At 44.5% G+C, this 22,742-nt stretch overlaps 1 protein-coding gene across 3 annotated transcripts in view; it reads left to right on the forward strand.

Annotated features, from left to right (window-relative positions):
- ATP8B2 (ATPase phospholipid transporting 8B2) overlaps positions 1-22,742 on the forward strand; it is a 2,597,648-nt gene that overhangs the window by 2,371,007 nt on the left and 203,899 nt on the right. For all 3 annotated transcript variants that reach the window (XM_069651926.1, XM_069651943.1, XM_069651936.1), the window contains 2 exons: positions 19,542-19,725; positions 20,413-20,636. In XM_069651926.1, the coding sequence (XP_069508027.1) occupies positions 19,542-19,725; positions 20,413-20,636 (408 nt within the window). The remainder of the gene's footprint in view (positions 1-19,541; positions 19,726-20,412; positions 20,637-22,742) is intronic.

Below are 22,742 nucleotides of genomic sequence, written 5' to 3' on the forward strand. Positions count from 1 at the left end.
GGACAGCACCCCTTCCTTGTTCCCGGAAGACAGGACATATACTTGTGACTCTGCAGTTGGCTGGGCCGCACTCTGTTGGGTGTTTCCTCGCCTCTTCTTGCTCCCATCAATGTGGCTTTCCGGGATTACCATTAGTGCGGAGTGTAGGGTGGCCAATGAGCAGCTGCCACCCCATGATTGTGGGAGGTGTAGGTATGCCTGGTTGCCACATACCCAATAGGTGTCCATTAGGGCCGCTGTCCCTTTTCTCAGATCTGGGATGGTGAGGGTCTTGTTACAGTTCTTGTTTGCCCCCATGGAGGTTTTCGCGTCTCCCTTAAAACACAGTTCATAGTTTATTTCCTTCTGCAGCTTGAAGGGTTTTTCAATGGCCGTTACCCAAGTCAGTTTTGGGATGTGTTCCTTCCATACTGGTGTGCATGTTTCTTCTATCCATTGCAGTTTCTCTGGTGCCACACCCCTCAGTGCTTCAGCCTTGCACATTATTTCTTCGTCCTTCCACTTGTTGTCTGAAAAAAGTGTCCCTTGTATTATAAAAAAATGGCTCTTCCAGACATACCACTCCTACTGTCTTTGGATAACAGGTTTTCTCGTTCTGCAGCATTCTAAAAGTTACTTCATGTGCCTGGAAGGTGTTCTTAATTCTGCACAACGTGAGATGAAGGAGACACTGGGCATCGTCAATAGGCAACTCTTTGGGTAACAATACTTTGGGTGTACCTGAAGCATGGGGAATGAGGGAGCAGACATAACAGCTCTCATTTGTTGTTTGCTTAGCCGTTGCACTCATGTCCACATACCATTTATTTGTCTGGTGGGGGTGTCGTGGGTCTTCCATTTTGTCTAATCCTAACCCATAATACTTATCATACTTCCTCCTCCCCGCCTCCCTTTTCCGTCTGTTATTTCTTTTTCTAAGGGATTTCCCAGCTTTATGGGCGATGGACAATGTGGGCCCCCCTTTCTCCTTCTCGCCCCCCTTTGCTCAATCATCATACAATATTTCATATCTCGCTGTCATTTCTTCATTTTCTTCCTTTATGCTATCTAGCAGTGTGTTTTTGGTTACGGGAGCGGGTCGGCTGGTTGGGGTGTTATATAACCAGGATATAGCAGAGGGGTTGCGATCATTTAGACTGCGGGCATTGTAATTGGATACTTTTGGCGGGAAAATTGTGCTGTTTTGCATTTTTCCCTGCAGACCTTAATTTTTCGAGATAGCAACATTGAATGGTGTTGTGTAATATCCCCATACCATTTTAGTTCCATCCCATACCAAAAAATCACCTTCTTTAGTATTTACAACTGCTGTTTCATTTGTCACATTAGTCCCATTACTCCCTCCCTCCTCGTTCATCTCGATAGAGATGAACTCTATGAACCAATACGTAACCAGGCCAAACATAATTGTAAAATATAATGTAATGCATACAGACAATCCACACTCATACGAATATCTACATCTCTCAGCTAAAAAGTCTCTAAATCTAATAAATCTATCCGTTGCAGGCTGCCCGTTAGTTGCCATGGTAGCTCCTGTTTGAGATATAAAAGTGCATTAAGTGCATGCATGTAAACATTTTGTTGGCACTATCAGTGCCAAGATATCATGGAAGGGGAATGGAATTGGGTAGGGGAGTGGGGTTGGGATGTACAGAGAAGGGAACAGACACTATACATTTTCATAACATTATTATTTACACATAAATCCTTTATTTTTTTAAAAATATTTTTGTAATCCTTTCATCTTTATGGATAACCTCATGTATAATGGTTCTCGTTAACAATTTTATCAGTCCGGTACATTTCGTCCACCTACATGTTCACATTCACTCATTATTTTCATTAGTATTGTTTGCTGTGGTCTGTGCCCCCTCATCCACCTCTTCCTGCACACTATTATATGCCTTTCGCACATCCGTCAAATGTACCCAATATTTGAGTCCCCTTACTTTTACAGCCGTAGGCGTACAAAATACCACTTCATATGGTCCGTGGAACCGTGGCGCATTCCAACGGCGCACAAAGCTCCGGACATAAATTAACTCTCCCGGCATCAGCTGTACCGGTGTTTCATGTTCCGTAAGGGACTCTGTAGTGTTCCCTTCTTCCCTTGTGAATGGTGGTGAGAGTTGCTTTGATATTGCGCGCGCTGCCCTAGTTAGCTTTTTCAAGTATTCTGTGAACTCATCTCCCAATATTGCGGCGCTTCTGTGTCCGTCTGAGTGTTGGCGCAGTGGGGAGTGTGCTGTGTGCATTCGCCTCCCCGTCACTATTTCGTGCAGGGACAAATGGTGGTCCTTGCTCGGCTGATTTCTCAGCTCAAACAGCGCAAGGGGCAAACAGTAAATCCAGTTCTTCTTTAATGAGAAGCACAATTTCGACAATCTCCCTTTTAACAGTCCGTTCATCTTTTCTACCACGCCATTACTTTGAGGATGATAAATCGAGCACAATTTATGTTTTATTCCCAATAATGTCGTCACTTCTTTGAAGAGTTCGTTCACGAAGTGAGTGCCGTTGTCTGAGCGAATTACGTCACAAATTCCCCAGCGCGGAAATACTTCCCTGACTAGGAACTTTGCAGCGCTTTTAGCATCAGGTCATGCACCTGGGCCTGCTTCCACCCATCTCGAAAATGGGCATGCAACCACAATCATGTAGCGTGCCCCATTACACCTTTCCCCCATGTCGTGTAGTCAATGTGTAGTTCTCTGAATGGCCCTATCGGTTTTGGAATTGTTCCCCTGAGTGTACGTAATGTCATTCCAGAGTTGTATATCTGGCACGTTGTGCACTCCATTGTCATTCTTGATATGTGCTCCTGGAGACAGGGCACAAACCACTCTTCTTGTATCTCTGCTACAATGTGTTGTTTTGTGTTGTGTGCTGGAAAGTGTAATTGCTGGAATGCTATTTCTAATAGTTTGACCGGCATTACTACCTTCCCTGAGTTGTTCTGCCGCCATAACAAGTCTGTTGATGATTGGCTGCACCCTCGTTTTTCCCACATCATTTTTTCATCACCACTTGCTCCTTCCTGCAGCTCTAATATTTGTGATATGGGCATCACATTGTATCCTTCTGGGAGCTCTTCGTTTGTCTTGTGCTGTAGCACATACTCACCTGTTTCATGTTTCTCAAAGTATGAGGCTTCCTTGGCAGCAGTGTCCGCTGCCGCGTTCCCCAAAGACACAACGTCTGTGTTGGACGTATGTGCTTGGCACTTCACTATTGCTACCACTGTTGGACCTTTTACGGCCTCAATTAATTCCTTCAGCAACTCTGCATGTTGCACTGGTGTCCCATCTGCTCTCCGAAACCCCCTCCGCCCCCATCTTGCTAAACCTCCATGTACTGTTGTCGTCATGTATGCTGAATCTGTGTATATTGTAACTGCACAACCTTTAGCTGCATGTAATGCTTCTATTAGGGCCATGAGTTCTGCTGCTTGTGCTGAAAAATGTGATGGGAGGTGGTACTGCACTAGTGTCTCATACTCACCTTCTTCTAATCTCACCACTGCCAATCCCACATGTTTCTCTCCCGTGTCCATGTCAATCGATGCTGACCCGTCTACAAAGTACACCTCCCCCTCGCTCAGGGCATTCTCGCACACCACTGTGTCCTCCCCTCTTTCCCCTGTGTAAGTCGCACAATCGTGTTCCTGCATGTCCTCCAGTGTGCATGCTTCTGTAATGAATGTTGCCGGATTCACTGTCCTGCATCGTACCACATGGATATTGGCGCTGGACAATATTATTTCATAGGCAGTTGCTCGCTGTGTGGTCAGTGTACTTTTTGATCTCTCAAGTATTGCAAATAATGAATGATCCACAAACAATGTGACAGGGCATCCCATTACTATTGTGGCGCTTTTCTCAATTGCAAACGCGGCTGCAGCGAGCGATTGCTCGCACGCGAAATGTCCTTGCATCACCGCATCCAAAGTGCCACTATAGTAAGCCAACGGTTTGTGTCCTAGCGAAGTCTTTTGTGTCAGTACAGCTGTCATGAGTGTCCCCTTGCAGTGTGCGAACAGGTAAAATTTGCGTTCATAATCAGGATTGGCGAGTACTGGAGCACTCGAAATCAACTCTTTTAGCGACTTGAATGAGGCGCTCATTTCTTCTGACCATTCTATTTTCCTGTTCTCTTGTTGTGCCTCCTTGAGTGCTTGCAGTAAGGGTCTGGTGTAGGCTGCATAATCTAATATCCATGCTCTACAGTAGTTACACATTCCCAAGAATTTCTGCATCTCCTTCACTGTTGTGGGTTCTCTTACTGATCTTATTGCTTCTACCCTGTCGGGGATTATTCTTTTTCCGTCTTTTGATATTAGCTGCCCCAAGTACAGGACTTCTTTCTGACAGTATTGTAGCTTTTCCTTTTCCACTTTGTACCCCTTATTTGCCAGCAGTGACAGGAGTGTTACGGAATCTTTTCTGCATGTTTCTTCATTCTGTGCGCAGACGTGCAAATCGTCTACGTACTGAATGATTGTGCTTTCAACTGATAAATTACCCAAGTCTTCGTGTAGTATGCGGTTGAATATGCTTGGGCTCTCACAGTATCCCTGTGGTAATCTGCAATGTTCATATCTCTTTCCCCCTAGTGTAAATTCTGTCAGGTATCTGCTTTCTTCTGCCAAGGGGATGGAGAAGAATGTGTTTTTCAAATCGACTACTGTGAAATGTGATGCCGTTTTTGGGATACTGCATAAAATTAACGTAGGGTTCGGGACCAAAGGGAACTCTTTCTGTATGACGTCATTTAGGGGGCGTAAATCCTGGATCATCCTCCAAGCCCCTCCCTTTGCTTTTTTGATCGGGTAGATGCATGTGTTACATGGGGAGTTTGAAGGCACTATTATCCCTTGTGCTAGTAATGCAGTTATTGTCTCTTTTATCCCTTCCTCAGCTTCGCGGGACAATGGATATTGTTTCACTCGTGGTAGAATCGCCCCTTGTTTAAGCTTTATTATCACTGGTGTTACTCCATGCAAAAACCCTACATCATGGGGGCCTGTTGTCCACAGATTGTTTGGCACCAGTCGCATGTCATCATCAAAAAATGACGGTGGTGTTCCCACCACTGCCATCAACTGGACTGGAATTTGTCTAGCCTGAATCAAAATGTCACAAGGCATTGCTATTTCCATTATTATTTCGCCATCACTTTCTAAATCGGAAAAGAGATCTTCATTAGTTAAGTCTCGCAGGGCAATGTCGGCATTGATTCACAGTACTGTGCGCCATTCACACCCGTCTATGTCCATTCCAATCACAGCGATCCTTTTCGCTGACACCTGTACAGCATGCAAGTCTAAGGATACCACTGATCCTGGTGCTATGTCTGGGTGCACTATTTGGCGGAAGAGGAACTCCGCGGGTATTCTCCAATCCAGCTTTTTTAGCTCAGGAACTACTTGGGCCAGTGTTTTTAAACCTTCAATGAACATTCTTTCGTCCACTGGCAGGCCACGTATTTCTGGTGCTGTTGTTTGAGCCTGTACTACCAGCATTACACGTAATGGGCATATTCCTGGTGTCGAACACACTATACCTCTTTCCGTGAATGATATTGTCATGTTGAGTTTGCTAAGAAGGTCCCTCCCTAGCAGGTTTATTGGCGAATGTTCATAATACAGTAAGGGTGTTTTTACAGTTTTACCCCCCACTGTCACATCCAAAGCTTCTGTGTAAGGAACTTCAATTACAGCCCCAGAGAACCCCTGTGTCTCTAACTTCCGGTTAGATAACGGAAACCGGCCCTCCCTAATACATGTTTTCTCCGCTCCCGAATCCACCATGAATATGAACTGCTTGTCTCCTATCTGCGCCCCTACCAATGGTTCCTCTGCTGCATCGTAGCTGGTAGATAGAACAGGACACGCAAGTGTTCTCTGTGGGCTGTCCTATGCAGGGTGTCTCATTGCCCCCCCCCCCCCGGTTGAACACACTCCCTGAAACCACTGATACGCCACTATAGGGGGCTGGTGCTGGGGCTCCATTTGCTGTTGTCGCAAAAGGGTTGCCTGGGGTGTAGTGCATAGTGTCATTGTTCTGTGGGTGGTTCTGTGTTCTGTATTGGTGTCCCTGCCGTTGCTCAGGGTACCCCTGCCCTGGGTCCCTTTGTTGTTGTCCCATTGGGAGACCATATGGGCTCCCCGGATGAGGATGGCCATAATGTTCTACCTCTGGAAATCCGTTGTTTGGTCTACTTCTGCACTCCCTGGAATAGTGTCCCCACCTCCCGCAGTTCCAACAGCTCCCTTGCGCACCTCTGGGACCCTGCCATCCATTTCCTCCCATTCCCCCATACCCTTGTCCACCTCCTCTTCGGCCCCTGTACCCACCTCGTCCCCCTTGAGGGGCCCACTCCTGCTACTGCGGACCTCCACTCTGCTCCTGCTCGTTCCACTGCCGCTGCCTTGCTCCTGCCCAATTAGTTGCCATCCTCCCTTGTATTGCTACCAGCCCCTCCTCCTCCTCATCTCCCTCCCTGCTGTGTGGGAGCGCGGCCACTGCTGCAGAGACCTTCACCAGCTTTGTTTGTACTAGTTTCGCTTAGTCTGCCAATCCTCTCTGCGCCACCTCCTTTTCCCTCTCTTTTATTCGTTTGCAGTGGTGAACTATTATGTTCTGAATTTCAGGCCATCCTTTTGCTTCAATACCTGCTATTTTGTCAAGTGCTTTTTGCACTTCTTTTGGGAGCCCCCTCTTTATTATGAAGTAGAATAATGATGTTGATTGATACCAGGGCGTGCCCGTTTCTGCTCTCCACATCTCTTGGACCCGAAAAATGTAATCCATAGCATCTTCCCTGTCATTCATTGTAGATTGCATTACTGACTGCAAATCTGGGGTATCTGGAAACGTTTCCCGCAAGGCATCCCACACCCTGGCACGTACTGTGTTGAAAGAGGCACCATCATGGCGATAGTCTAACGTTACTCCCGGGAAGCCAGCTTTTACCCATACTCTGTCAGCCTGATCCCCAACTGCTGATACTTGCAAACTTTTCACGTCTCCTATTGCTAGAGGTACCCCGGCTGTGTGTTTCTCAAAGGCATATATCCACTTGCTTGCCCCTCCTGATAACGGGGGCAATAACTTTAACAAATTGGCCTTATCCATCTGAGCCCAGGGTATATAATTCGGCCTCCCTCCTCACCTGTGTATTAGTGGGAGCTGCAACTTTCCCTTTGTCGTTGTATCTGTACTCACCTTCATTCCTGATTTTCCTAACAATGCCATTTTTCCCAATCTGTTCCTTAGTCGCCCTGTCCACTCATCATCCATCGTTCTCATTGAGCATGCGCCATCCAACCCTTCGCTTCCCCCTCCCATTGCCATACTTAGCCTTTCACTTTCTTCTAACTCATCCCCTATATCGCATAGTAGCTCCTCTCTGCCTCCTGTGGGCCTCTCTTCGTCATCAGTACACCCCTCTCTTCCCTCTAGTTCAATTATTCGTGTCGGTTCTTCCTGTATCCTAAACAGTATCTTCCCTTTTTTCCACCCTTCTTCAAATGTTCTATTCTCACTCTGCGCTCTAGATGCAGGCTCTGATCTAGCTGTATTAAGTGCAGTTCGCTCACATATGCTTTTTATCCTCGAGAGCTCATCTTTGGCTATAGAGAGCCTGGATTCTAAATCTCCTGTTAATTTCTCTATGTCCACCCTTGGTGTACTTACCTGCTCTCGTTCCCTATGACTCTCATATGGCGGGGGTGCTGTTTGCCCTTGAGTGGTAGTAGTTGTCGTTGGGGGTACATAAGTTGGGTCACTGTATCCCTCTGCGGGCACTGGCCTATTTAGTATTGGGTACAACCTAGTTACCTCTATCGTGGCTCCTCTTCCAGCAATACCTTATCATCCTTTGGTATCATTAGTGGATTGTCAGTGGTAGATGGTAGATCAGGATCTAATTCCCTTGTCTTAGGCGGGGGTATCTCTTCAAACAGTCTCCATAGGTCTAATATTTCTCTCCTATTATGTAGCTGCTTCCCCTTGTATTTCAAACAAATGCATGTGGCTACCATATCTAGGACACTCTTGTCAAACGATCCCCCTTCGGGCCATATCTGAGGTAATCCCTCCCCCTTCAATTCTGTGATCCACTGATCATGATATTTCTTAATCCGTTCCGCGTACCCAGGTAGGTTCTTACAAATATGTGATAAGGGTGTTTCTGCCCCCATACTTCGTACTCGCTCGATACTGATGTATCTCTATATATCTCGATATCTAAATATAAACGTATCACCAGGTAAGTTCGTGTATTTATGTCTTACTGAATCGTGGGGACCTGCATATTTTCCCTCCCCCTGTACACTATGAGAATGGCTGCGCACAGTCTCTATTCTATCCTCTTTGGGGGCACGTACAAGAGCAAACCATCAGTAATTTTGACAATGTTACCCAACAAATCAAAAAAGTAAACACTCACTTCACCACTTTACTCTCTTCTTTGTGATATTTCTTCTGGTCACATTTACCATGACCATACCATAATTATGCATTTCTGACCACTTTTACACACTCATTATAACAAATATGTTCTGACACATACGATGCTTACACACCCCTAGGCAGCACTCTATTCACAGCTCAGTTTGTCCTCCCTTTCTTCCCTTGCCAGCTGTCCCTGTCCGTCTTACTCTGATATATATTTGTTTCCTAATTTTAATGTAAAATTGTCTTTCTACTTATATTATATCTTTGTTTGTACTAACCCACTTTATTTTCCCGTAAACCTAAAGAAAAGAATAAAAAGAATAGCAGTCACTAATGTATTGTCTGTGTCTTCCTTTACCAGACACCTTTATCTCATTTTCCACTTCTTCATATATTCCCAGTACTAGTCAAGATAGCACTATGTGGCGCCGCCTTCCACCCCCTCGCGGAGCTAGGTTCCCGTCTCTTTATCTCTGTTCACTTCTTAATCCTAATGGCTATATGCAAAGGAAAAGCAAAGAAAGTTTAGGATGGTCCTTAGTAGACCCAAAGTGCCCCCCTTTCAACCAGCCTCGTTCCCTGTCCTATATTTCCTCCCCTACTCCCTTTATGGTCGCTCGCACTTAATACTCACGTGCCCGTCTTGAACCGAGAGTCTCTGAAACTGGGTCCGTCCAGGCAGTGTTGCTGTACGCTCAACAGTCAGCCCCAGCGAGCGGTACTCAAAGGGGATTTTTCAACCGGGATCCCGTACCCTCTCTATGTTGAGTGCGCACTTCTGAGCATACCGGTCGCCGTTGGCGGGTAGCCTCCCGGAGCCGGCGCACCGTGCGTATCCCTTTTCGACCAGAGATTTTCGTGCCAACGGGGACGGTAGCGATATATATATATATTAGGAGAGAAGTTAATATCACGCTTTCGGGGTCACCACTGAAGGCGAGCGTCCCCAGCTAGCACGATCCTCCCCACAATGAGAGACAATAATGAACTCTCCCAGGATGGGAATAAGGCCAAGACAAAGTGCGGGTGAGCGTAAATGGGAGTTTATCAATCAAAACAGGGCATGCAAAGGACTCTGCAAACTCCGAGAGCGCTCTGTCTGACAATAGCAAAGACAGGCGTATATATTTACAAAAAACGTCATAAGAACCTACACACTATAGGGGGCACAAGTTCGTGGGGATTGGGTGGCGACGACTAGCTATAGGTGCTGCTGCAATGTGGTTTGCCGTGGCTGGAGGACGTCACTGGTTACCCTCGTGGGTTGGGCTGGGCCTGGCAGGTCCGCTGGGTTCATCCGGGCAGTGTTGTTGTGCCAACTGTGGCCAGTGTCAGAGATGAATGTCTTTCCGGACTTTCTGCCCTAGGGCCACGCACACCGCAGTCATTCAACCATTGCAATATTATCTTCTCTGGTAACTCTTCCAATAGGTTATTCTACAGGTTAATGCAACACAGGAGGAATGCACCTAGAGTGGGGTCTGTTGGCGATTCATCAATACATGGTTACCATCGTCCTGTTGACCGGGTATCGTAGGTCGTGGGGTTGGGTCTTGGGGCATGGGACTTGCGGTCCATGTCATCATGTCTTGTTAGGAGCCATTATGGATGTGTTCCTGTAATGTTGCCATAATATTAGGTGTCCTAATTTTACAAGGGGCCATTAACCTAAGGTGAGCCAGTGGGTCATGGAGCCTAACGAAGGGCGCCTCTGGATCTGTGTTTTCAGGCCGGGGTTTACTGCTGGGTTGTAAAAAATTCTGGTGGCAGGCCGTGGCCTTGGGTTCTGCGGGGGGAACTACAAATCTTTGAAGTGGCTCCAGCCGAGTTGGGGGAGGTGGAGCAGCGCGGAACAGGCCTCTGCTTTTTCGTCTGCCAGGCTTCACTAAGAGGAAGGGGGAATGGCCTTGCATGTGCTCACAAAGGTATTTTCCTCGTGTGTTGCCGACTTTAGGTGGAAGAAGCATAAACATTCAAATAATATACAATACTCATTGAGTCTTTCCAAAGCTCACGTTTTAACATTGCTAGGGCCATCCATATGGCCAATTCGAGCACATCACTTGTACACTGTTTTTAACAACTACAACATTTTGTTATATGCTTATACATGCGCGGTAAGTGAGGTAGTAGTAAGGTTGGTGGAGAACGCAGAAACAACCCGCCAATGAGACTGACGGCAGCGGCACATAGTGGGCTTGGACACACACACATAGGGTGCATTTGTCTTTCTTTGCACTCTAGCAGCATTAGTTCGGTTATGGCGCGGGACCGTGGGGTGCAATCTTTTCAACGAAACACATAACATGAAAACCCCCGGGACGCTTTTACTATTTGCGCATAACTGCGGGGATGCGGGTGCTTCATTCCTAATGTCATATGAGCACACATTCTGCCATGTTTATACATTTTACAGGTTTTTTTGTCAGAGAGGTTGTGGGGAGAACGCTTTCATCGCAAGTGGTTTTCTCATTAGTATTTGGGAACTTGGCTTTTGTCAGAGGACCATTTTACAGTTCTTTTTCCACCCAGGCCCTGCTGGCCGGGTCATGCTGGGAACAGCGATACACTGCGGAAGGTGAAATGTTACAGTGTTGGTATCTAACACTAGCTCATGTCCGTCTTTTTCGTGGTAACGGGCTCTCAGCGGATCTGCCAGAGAGCTGTGGCCACAGGGATAATTGAAACTCTCCAAAGGTGGGGGCCGTGCTGCGGTGCACAGGGCTCAAACCATCTTTATTAGACAAGATGGTTTCCGAGGCCTAGCTAAATTCAGCAGGTTTGGTCAATGTCTTTGGCAGGTGACCCATCCACCACCTGGGCCCTGGTGGTAGGGTGGGGACCCCTGACGAGCCATGGGCCTCACCGGGGGAGAAGATGCAGGGGAGGGGGGTCTTTTGGACCAATCCTCCCCTACACATCTCAGCCACTTCCTCCTCTGTCATTGGGTAGAATGTAAAATACCCACTAGAGACATTGCAAAGCAAGGGAAAAGCTGGGGGACAAGACAGAGTGACCTTTGCCTCAATGCCAGATTGTAACGTAAGAATTATACCCATAAGGTTGTCTTGAATACCATTGGACCAATCAGTGTCCTTTTGTATTGTTACCACAGGCTTAATGTCTGGTTCTCAGGTGGTCTCAGGATTTCAAATAATTCAGCCGAATCATTACGAGCTTCCTGAATCCTAGACTCAGACGTGTTTCTTTGTTGGTAAAATGATAGCTTCTTTGTATGCCCCGGCCATTGACGGGTAGAATTCCTTTTTACTCGTGGAAGGTAATCTTTGCCAGAGCCGGTGGTCTTTTCTGCTTGCTTTCTTAAGTTTATTAAGATGTTTGGTACTGTAAAGGACCGGTAGGGGGTGTCTGTACTTCTGCTCTCTATATGGTAGAAGAGAGGCACAGAAGACTCCAGCCAAGATTCTCTATTACGGTAGCAATGGACGAGCAATCAAGGCCTAGCTTCTCAGGAGGTGATGCAGGCTGGTTCTTAAGTACAGTGTAGTCCCCAAGCCCCCACAAAGGAATGTCCACACACTGTATTGGTTAGAACACAGTCTTTATATAATCAATATTCAAGGTTATGTACACTTATCATAATAACTCACTTTGTACTTAGGAAAATCAACAATGGCAAATATATACAATTCTAAAGTGGTACCACCCTTTGTATTAGATCTTATTAAAGTGCATCAACAATACTGTAACAGTGTCACACAGATCAATAGAGTGAAACCAGTAATAGAGAGAGGAGAGAAAATAAGATGGTTGAGCAATAGGCAGAATACTGGCCCCTCCCACTAGACACAGTTCTGTGTGGAGATCCCCCCCACCTGGGCAACCTGTAAAATAAAGTTATAGCACAAGCCCAGTCCATATATTGTTCTGCAAGTCTTATTCCCTCCTATAATGTTTTTACCCCCCCAATGTACCTGGTGGAGTCGAGTTCTTCGAAGAGGCATCGACAGATCCTTCTTGAGCGACCCCCTTTCAAGCGGGAGTCACGGATCGTCGAGAGGTGTCGAGAAGCGTTGAGGAATCGACGGCCCTTCTTGAATGCCTTCCCTTTCAAGCGGGAGACACGGGGCGTCGAACGTCCGTCGACAAACGGGGTAGAACGGCGTCGATGAGGCGGCAGCTTCGTCCGAGCGGTGCTCGTCGGCGTCGGAGTGTCGGCGTCCTGCAAGGCAGAGGCGTGCGGGGCACCTCGGTGACAATAGTTCTGGACCGCAAAGATTGTGGAGACGGACGCCCAGCAAGGGCGTCGAGTCGTTCGAGTCTTTGTGGTCTTCGAGTGGCGGGAAACCCACCGGCAGGTTTCTCCTCGGCGCGTTGGTCGTCCTCGACTTTCTCCGGCAGGATAAAGCGGTCGACGGTGCGGACGAGGGAGTCCTTCGATTCGAATGTTCTTAGGCAAAGGAGCGGGCGGCTCCGGTCGTCGGCGGCACGGCGTCAAGTGGTCCCCACGGCTGGGCAACACAACTTCGACGGGCCTCCAGCGGTTACACAAACCTGCGAACCCTGGTCGACGGCAATGGACTTTGACGGCGGCGATGTCCGGGTGCTTCACTTCGATCTCCTCGGCGGTCCCGTCTCGGGTCGGCAGCCTTTCGAGGGTCTGTCTTCCAGGGCGCTTCGGCGAAGATGGAGCGGTGCTCGATCGTCCCTCGGAGCACGGGAAGAGGGCGCCTTACCAGGTCCTCTCTCGGGTCAGTCTTCGACGATTTCGGCAGCCTTCGGATCGGTCGAAGCAAATGCCACAGCAAGTCTTCTTCTTCCAGCTGGACGTCGAGGATCAGCAGTTCCAGTTACTCTTAGAGTGGAGACTCAACTCCAGAATGCTTCTGAACGTTCCTGAACGCTTCTGAACCAATTACCGTTGGTGAGAGGTCCCCAGGTATACTATTCTGTCTCTCATCCACACTGCTGGCACACACTCAGCAGCCAATCATACAGAAGGGCATTCATGCAGTCAGTCAGCCAATCAGGCACACAGTGCATTCAGGCCACATTCCTCCCTTTCAGACACTCACAACAAGGAATGTGGATTGGGACAAGTACCCAGCCATTCAATACTACACACTGCATTCAGGCCAGTTTCGGGCAGGGCTGTCTCAGTCTTTGTCTCTCATGCCAGAAACCAGACAATCACATCAAGGAGTGTATATTGGTCACACACTCCATTCACCCAGGTCCCACCCACAGGAGGTACCCACAACATACAGTCACTGGGAAGGCTCCAGTCAGTCTAGCTGGGCCTTCACAACAACACCATATATGGAACTTCCACCCAACAGCCAGTCAGGGGGAAGGGACAGAGTCAGGGCTTCCCAGGACTTTGGGAAACAAGGTAACAGGCAATAGAAAGCAAGAGGCCACAGGGGCCATCTTGTTTCCTATCAGGAATCAACTGATCCCAATGGCAGGGCCTGGGTATCCCAAAATGGAGGACACCCAGAGCACCTGTCAAATTCAGCATGGAGCTGCCACCAGCCCATACCCTGCTCTGTGGGCCACCCACAGGTGCCCAAAAACATACACTAGGGGTACAGGGTTGTACCCCTACCCATGGGTGCCATAAGGGTATCCCATGGGTCTGTTCACCAAACCAAAAGAGAGAGCTGCACTGCCAGGAGTCCCACATGGACTCCTGGGCAGAAAACATGACAGAACACACAATAAAAAGCAGTAAAGGACAAGGATTCAGAGGCCCTGTCCCTCTGATGCATTTCCAGCATCACAGGTACACCACTGATTCTTGGGCGCTGAGGTGGTAACCATATGGGACCTTCCAGGTGCAAGAGTATTAACTGCAGACTGAAGTAAGAGATGATAATAATCAGCATGCTGTTGATGTGTAGACAACTTGGCTAACTCAAGAGTTGGAGTAGAAATAAGTGGTGTAGTGGTCTTACTAAGATTGTGAAAATTTCTGGTCTTGGTATTCTTCACAAACAGTGAAAAAATTACAAATGAATGATCAGACCAAGGTGTAATGATTGGTGTGGAAATATGAACAATTATGTGTTCCTATCCAGTCTAATGTATTACGCTCCCTCTGAGTAGAAACAAGGGGAGCCAACGTAAACTCACAAGTGTCAAGACCAGCGCTGCAGCTGATGTATTAGAAGAATCGCCAAGCCAATAATTGAAATCACCAACCAGTAAAGCTCTAGAAGTGGGTTTCAACAAATTTAAGACAGTTGTTGTAATCTGGGACTCAAAGGACAGCATTGGGTTGGGTGGGCAATATAATATTAGAAGATTATAGGTGCTGCAGGTGTCAGATGACATCTTTAGGTGTACTAATTCACCTCCATCGATCTATTGCACTCTCATGAATGTTTAAAGAGTCCGAAAAATAGCTAGGATCGTCCGTCCCCCTCCTCTTCCCTCAAGCCTATCCTTTGTGATAATTCAATAGCCAGCTGGAGTTGCTAAGGCTAAAACTAGACCTGCAGCAGCATGCAACCGAGTCTCTAAATAAAATGTCAACCTTATTCTCTAGAATATAATCTGCAATTTGCAAAACATGCTTCAAAAGCAACCATGTATTAATAAGAGAGCAGCAAATCTGCAGAGCATTATTAGTATATCTGAAGGGTAGGAACAGATGTACTAATGTCCATTGTAGCGCCAAAATTTGCAACAGTAGCCGCAGTAACTTAGCAACTCCCAATCACTGGTATTCTAGAAGTTAAGGATGTAGTCATCAAATGTATGCATTACCGTGCATCACATGTCCGCAGCAGTATTTGAAGTAAACAGCCAACTTCCAACCTCAGTCATTACAGTAGTCATGTGAGAAGTCACAGTGGCAGGAGCAGTTAGACGCTTTGATATATCCAAAGACTCTTGGTGTGGTGTCCTCTGGCCAACGACATTTGTACAGATGTCAACAATCGTATCAACAAGATCTTCAGAAAAGACCTTGGAGGAAATCTCAATAGGGTCTGCAAAGCCATTAGCAGATGGCATTAATGAAGCAGTGGGCAAAAAGCCACATTCGGCAGAATCAGTTCATATATTGACCCCAAGTTCATCTAGTTTAGCAATAGGTACAGATGTTGCTTCCACAGGGCTGAGCCTTGGCTCGGAGTATTTAAAAATAATGCATCTGCTAACAATAGCCTCACAAGCAGTTTTTTGTACAGCCGTTAACAAACTAAGCTTGGCACGATGTCCCATGGTCACAGAAAAGCGAAATGATATGGGGAAATAAGGAGGCTGTCCTCGTCCCTCAAGAATAACACTGAGCAGGCAAACAAGACAAAACAGAAGTCGTACAGCTTGTTCAACAATGACAAAAAAGATGACCAGACCACGTATCGTTTCATACGACGGGCCTGAGCTCTCCAAGCCAACCGTCTGCAAGGGTCACGATCGCACCAGGTCCGGTCATTCGCATGCACTGCCACAGCGATTGATGCCTCACCCAGAGTAACACTAGTAGCACCCTGAGAGTACTGCTGTGGGAGTCCATCTAAGATGAGAATCTGTAGGAGGACACCATCCATTAGAAAAACAAGTTACTGAGTTTTGGTAATGTTGTTTCTGATGGATATTGTGTGTTAGCCCTCCATTAAGGTTAGTGGTTATAGATCCCTCAACAGAAGGTTGCACAAATCTACTTTAACAGTAATCTTTACATCGACATGGTGTAGTCATCTTTAGTGTCAAGATCTCTTCTTTGGGCACCTCCATTTTGTGGGGACCCATGTGTAGACCGGTATGCAGTTATTTTTTCGAATGCAATATTTTCAAAAGTCAAAATTTCGAAAATATTATTTCGAAAATAATTTTTTTTTTTATAGTCATATTTAATTTCGAAATACAATACACAGGCATTCTTCTTTAGAAAAATAATGTATTGAACAGTAAAATGCATTGAATAGAACTGTTAAATATTTTTACCGCTAGATGGCGCAACTGTATAACATTTGTAATTTAACTTCATATTATTTTTATAAACGTAGGTCTTTGCGTAACCCTTACGCATGCGTCACGTGTGCGAGTGTGTTCGCTACCGTTGGGCGTCTTTGCTGCTGCTCTTCCCATTTCTCAGGATTTATTTTTATCGGACCGTTTTTTTTGTATTGCACGTGTTTTTGGGTTGTATTTTCGGATTCCGGGAACATATGGAAACATCAACTGTTTTTTTTCGCTTGGTTTCTTTCTTTTTGGACCCTGGATTAAACTTATTTTTGTTGGAATGTTTTTTCTCGTTTTTTTGGAATGCCTCCCGGATCAATTTCATGGATTATGGATTGTCTTTGTGGAATGGTTTTTATGCATTTTTGCTTACTTTGGACGCGTCCTGGATTAATTTTATTGATTTTGGATACTCACTTTGGCATCGTTTTTTATGGATTCTCGGTTACTTTGGCTGCTTCATGGATTAACCTAATGGTTTTTGGATACTTTATTTGGAATGGATTTTAGACTTTTATTCGCTACTAAGGATTTGGATTGCTTTTTTGGCCTTCAACCACTCATTTTCATATCATGGGACAACGTGGATTTTCGAAATGGGATTTCTTCTGAAAGATCGTTTATTTTGGTGAGTACCCTTACGTCTTAACACTTCAGATTATACTCTATTGCTTCTAAATAGTCATATGCACCTTGTTTCAAAATTGTTCACTATACTTTGAATTCGTTGTTCATAGTCTCTATATTTTTTCGTTTTTACTTGTGCATTTTCCAGTGAAATGGTTTGAGATAACTTAAACTCTTGTACCGATTGTTCTATAATTAAGTCCCGTAAGAAATGCCATAGTGTTGGGTTGTTGATATTGAATCTCTTATTTATTCTGTTGTCCCACCCTTCCAGCATGTTTTTCGTTTTCGCTCTACCCTCAATTACTCCAACGTAACAGTTCCATAATGATATTGTATATTTTGGTCTCCTTCTTGTGCCTTTCCTTGTTAATTGCTCCAACCATGTGCCTTCCATGTAGTCTAGCAAATCTGCTATATGTTCTTCTTTTTTCTTGTAGTATTCAGTGTCAATTAAATTCTCGTAAAACTTAATCACTTTTTCCTCTTTCACAAATGCTAAAGCAAATAATATCTTAACATTGTGCTGGAAATCGCTATCCTCTATGTATTTTGTGTGCAGGCCCAGTTTTTGTATTTTTCTCCATACGGCCTGTGTAAAGTGAAAAGAACAACCTTGTATCCATATCTCTTTGTATACTCCTCTGCATGCTCTTATTTGGGCTAGTTCGTAGTCCATTACTATTGTGTTAGGCTTTTTTCTGGAATGGCTTCTTTAATTTTTTCAAATATCAATCTGTATAATTCTTCTGTCGTCTTAGGCATTAATACGAACAATAGTGGAATAAGACTTTGGTTAACTGATCCATGTACACTGTAAAACTGTTGAAATGGTTGGGGTCAAGCTTTAAATGTGGCGTCGCTTTGCCAAATATCACAATTTCCAAGGTGTCGCAAGTTACTGTTTGTTGTAAAAATTATTATCTTTTCATCTTTTGTTTCTAGTGTCACGTAGTGAAAATCTTCACCTTTGTCTGTCTTTCTAAACATTTCTGGAATGTATATTTCCTCGTATCCCCTCGGTGCTGTAGGCAGATTTTCCTTTTGTTATTTTTTACGGTTCAAGGAACATTGTATATGTTTCCCAGCTGGCATTTGCGCCGCCACATGTAACGTATTTTGGTACATGTGCGAGCTATTACAGACCCGCTGGCCTCACTTGGGTTCTCCACAGCTTTTTCTTTAATTTCATTCACTGTTCTTTTTACTAGTATAGCCGTTCTGTCTGGTAAATGGTTATGTTGACCTTTTCTTTTTATCATCGCTCTTTCAGTAATTGCTCTCCCTGCACACTTCGTCTTGTGGTATTCCGTACACTTCCAATATATTTTATCTTTTCTTACTAATTCTTTGCTATACATGTAACCCTCAAGTATTAATTGTTCTCCTCCTTTCTGCGACTTCACATACTTGATGGCGTCGCTCATTTTGTATCTACAATAACGAAAACCATGTTTTATTTTTTTTCCCCGTGTACGAAATACAGATTACACTTATTATACACTACCGCCCATTTTTATATTTTTATTAAATAATACCTGTATTTATGTCACGCAGTTACACTGTATTTTCCTTTGTTGTCGCTGACCTCCGTTTCTGTCACACAATGCCTGTTTGATTTCAACTGTCATCTGTTTGTCACTGTTCACTTAAGGTGCTTTACTCTTGCCTTTTACTTCCTCCTTTAACCCTTAGTATATCGTTATTTTATTTGCTTTAGGGCACTCATAATGCATATAATTTGTATATTCGTTGTGGAGGGTGTGAGGGTTGCTTGGGTAGTAGGTGGAATGGGAGGGGGACCCTTACATTTAGGCATTGGGTTAACAAATTTTATTTCGAAAATTTTGTTTCGATAAAATGGCCATCTCCATTATATTTATCTAATGTCGACACCTTTACATTCAACATATTTTTTTTTCTCGAAAATGTTGTTTGTCGGTAAAATATTTTCAGTAATATCACTATAAACCGTGTAGACCTTATTTTTAACTCTGTTCACTTGCATTGGACTGTTCACATGTGTTGGCCCATAAACTAACATTGCGTTGTGGGTTATTGTGATTATAGGGACATGTGAGTCTTACAGTTGAACTTTGTGGATTTATTTGAACACTGCTTTCACCGTATGTCTGGGGTCTGCAACATGTGGCTTGTTGACAGTTATATTGTATGGATCTACCGCATTGTGTTTTTATTAAGTGTTTACTGTACCTAAAACCCATCTTTCACCTTGTGAAGAGTTGCCTAGACTGCTCTGTCATACTGCACTTGGGGAGGGAGGGTAAATCCTAGCAATCCCTTACCCTGCTGTCACCGCCACTCTGCACTTCCCCCCTGGTAAACCAAGTAGGTTAATATCTTTGGGTTCTAGAAACAAGCCCAAAGAAAATTCTCTTTAACAGAGGCACATCTTGTTTTATGTATTGTTTTGCTTAGTGTTTGATTTTGGTCTCTCTAGTTGAACTCCTTTTTACATCTGTTTATAAACTGACTAATGCTGCTTCTTGTTGTCAGGCTCATGCTCTGGAGGCAGATATGGAGCAAGAGTTCCTGGAGACTGCCTGTGCCTGCAAAGCAGTGATATGCTGTCGGGTGACCCCTCTGCAGAAAGCTCAGGTGGTGGAGCTTGTGAAGAAGTACAAGAAGGCTGTGACTTTGGCAATTGGGGATGGTGCCAATGATGTTAGCATGATTAAAAGTAAGACCCTGCTGACCCATAAAGGCAGCTTGATTCACTAAACCATTCAGGTTGCACTAGCACATTGCTGTCCGTTTGTAGTATTGCTCGATTCATTGAAGGGAATTCCTACAACCCTCCCCCCACGCACCTTGCCAAAACAAAATAAGCCCATCTCCTGTGCCCTCATCAAGACTGTTTTTTAAGTATTTCATGTTCTTGGAAAGAGCTACATCCTTTAGATGGCTCGGTTTAAAATGGAACTCCTACAAGGCAAGGTGATCGACTTCTAGGACTCACATACAAAACTACTACCATGCCCTATTGTATAACTTCTCATGCGAAGAAAGTGTGTGAGTGTGATAACTGTGCTAAGGGGCTGTCATCGCTGAAAATCTGTTTGTCCTATTAGCAGCTTTTAAGTGGCGGGATCTCTTTCATTGCTGGCTTGTTCAAATGTATTTATCTTCTTTCTCATGACACTCAAAAAATGTGTCCAGGGGAATGGAAGAGAGGTGATCAGTTTGTTCCCTACTAAATATTGTATATGGCTGCTACAGCAATCTGCAACCCTACAGTAATGTTATGCAACACGGGCCTACTATGAAATCATTATTGCGCTACATTTGAGAGCTTTGACTAATCCCCACTTTGTATGAGCTCCCACAACCATAGGTATAATTCTTACTGGTTCTTTTTCTTTCACAGCGGCACATATTGGGGTTGGAATCAGCGGCCAGGAAGGAATTCAGGCTGTGCTGGCCTCCGATTACTCCTTCTCCCAGTTCAAGTTCCTGCAGAGGCTGCTACTGGTGCATGGCCGATGGTCCTACCTGAGAATGTGCAAGTTCCTCTGCTATTTCTTCTACAAAAACTTTGCCTTCACAATGGTCCACTTTTGGTTTGGCTTCTTCTGTGGATTCTCAGCCCAGGTGTGTGCACGCTGATTGTTTTCACCAAGCAAGACATGTCGTATTCATTGCAATAATACAAACATCTATATTCATTGCCTTCTCCCCTTGGCCCTACTCTTATCTCACTATATACGCTTCACACTTTAAACTTTTTGTTAGCGGCATGGAAGATAGTCTCTTTCCTTAATGATTTCTAGTGTCACATGTCTTTATAAATGTATTTATTTTATTTTTATTTAGTTCAATATATAACTTTGACAAAATAGACATTATATTCATACCAAACTTAAAACATGTATCATACATTCATAAATAGACAGCCTAATTCATACAACGTCTTAATTCATACATGTACTTATCTGAAAATATTTAAATCTGCTTATAAAACCAATAAGCAGATTTCATTTACACTTTCCACTTCAATCATTAAAAAGGTTTCATTCACTCAGATAGTAGCTGGATCCTCTACATTCCTATATGGTGTGATGCTAACAAGTTCATTTTTCTATCCTTATTACGCTGTTAAGTGACTCAACTTTTAGGGTCATCAAGGAGCATTTCTAATCGGTGCTAAACTCCATGCAAAGCGATGTGAACAGACCCAGACACAGATGTGAACTTTCTGTATTTAGACAGTATGACCAGAATTCAGGTGATTTTATAATCTCATATTCTTAGGTCACCCAACTTGGTCTTATAAATGTCCAAGTCTCGAGCATTCGGTGAGACCCCCCCAATAGCAAAGACAGCAACTGGTTGGTGTTTGGGAGGAGATAGCGCCATCCTGTACCCCACCCCCCCGACCCCCAAGTGCTTTACAACTAGGCAGGCCTTCTCAAAGCACTAGAGCACTGAGAAAGCTTTTTTCATGCAAATATACACACAGGCGTGGCCAGGCACTAAATGAAAATAGTATTTAAATAGAAGGTATAAATAACTGTTAGCTGAATGAATTTGTAAAAATGTTGAATTGTATTTAGTTTTTCTCATTGCACGGTAAAGAGCAGAATGTACTATGCCAAAAGGAATGCAGCCTGTGTTAAAAGTAGACTACAAGCATTGCCTACTGTTGGCTAAGGCTTGCAGAGAGCACGAGGTCACTCAGCTGTTTCCTGTCAATGAAAAGCCCATGCAGGCTAAAGACTCAATGCACGACATACAGAGTACTATAAAAAAACAAGATTATAAGGGGAATTTCTGGACCAGATAAAATATGAGCATATTGAGTGAAGTGTGGAGAGTATGGTGGGAAGGTGTGTTTATATATAAATGTTTATAATATAGCAAAATGATGATAAACAGGAGCTACAATATATTCTTGCATAGGCAACATTATGTTAGTTTGTCCTAAATGGAAACCCGGCCATGCAAGAAGGAAGACTGCAGCATCCCTTCTAAGGGAAGAAGGACAGTTTTGTTTGAGCCATGCCAGTATCCAGTAACCAAGTTACAGTATATAAGGCTCCTCCTTGGCACCAGTCTGCATGAGCTGGCCACGGGAGAGGGACAGAATGCCAGTCGGGGGGCAGAGTTCTTTGTGCCCCCCCCATCATCATTTCTGTATAGATTAAATTTGTTATCCTTGCAAGATAAAGACTCTTGGCCTTAATTCCCTAGAGGGGTCACTTTAATCTAGTGTGAGCGTGATTAGGGGTCCCCGTATACTTAAGGGGTACCCCTGTAAGTTGGGCTAACTTTCATTGGTGAGCATTAATAGCACTTCAGGGTCAGGGCAGAATAAAAGATAGCGCTGAGGTTTCATATACTTATGTGTAATATGCGCAACTTGCCAATATACATGAGGTTTTTATAGGTGGGCGTAGTTGCAGACCCAATCCCACTTTTCTATGCGCCTAAAATATGCACCTTTTAGTTTCATATAATTTGCACATCGCCTGAAGTCTGGTTTCCAGTCAATCATAGCAAATGCCTTTTTCACCAACTTTATAAATCCATAATTTTTCTTAGGTATGTGGTCAAGGCAATCATTTTTTTTTTTTTTTTGGGTTTGGTTTATTTAAGAAAAAAACCTTTACAGTTAATTCTTTACGATACAAAATATACATTAAAAAATTGTTTAAAAAGTAAACAAGGAATAAAAAAATGACATAAAATAGTGGAACA

The sequence above is a fragment of the Ambystoma mexicanum genome, chromosome 1p (assembly GCF_040938575.1).
Source record: "Ambystoma mexicanum isolate Mex_15411 chromosome 1p, UKY_AmexF1_1, whole genome shotgun sequence".
Classification (NCBI taxonomy): Eukaryota; Metazoa; Chordata; class Amphibia; order Caudata; family Ambystomatidae; genus Ambystoma; species Ambystoma mexicanum.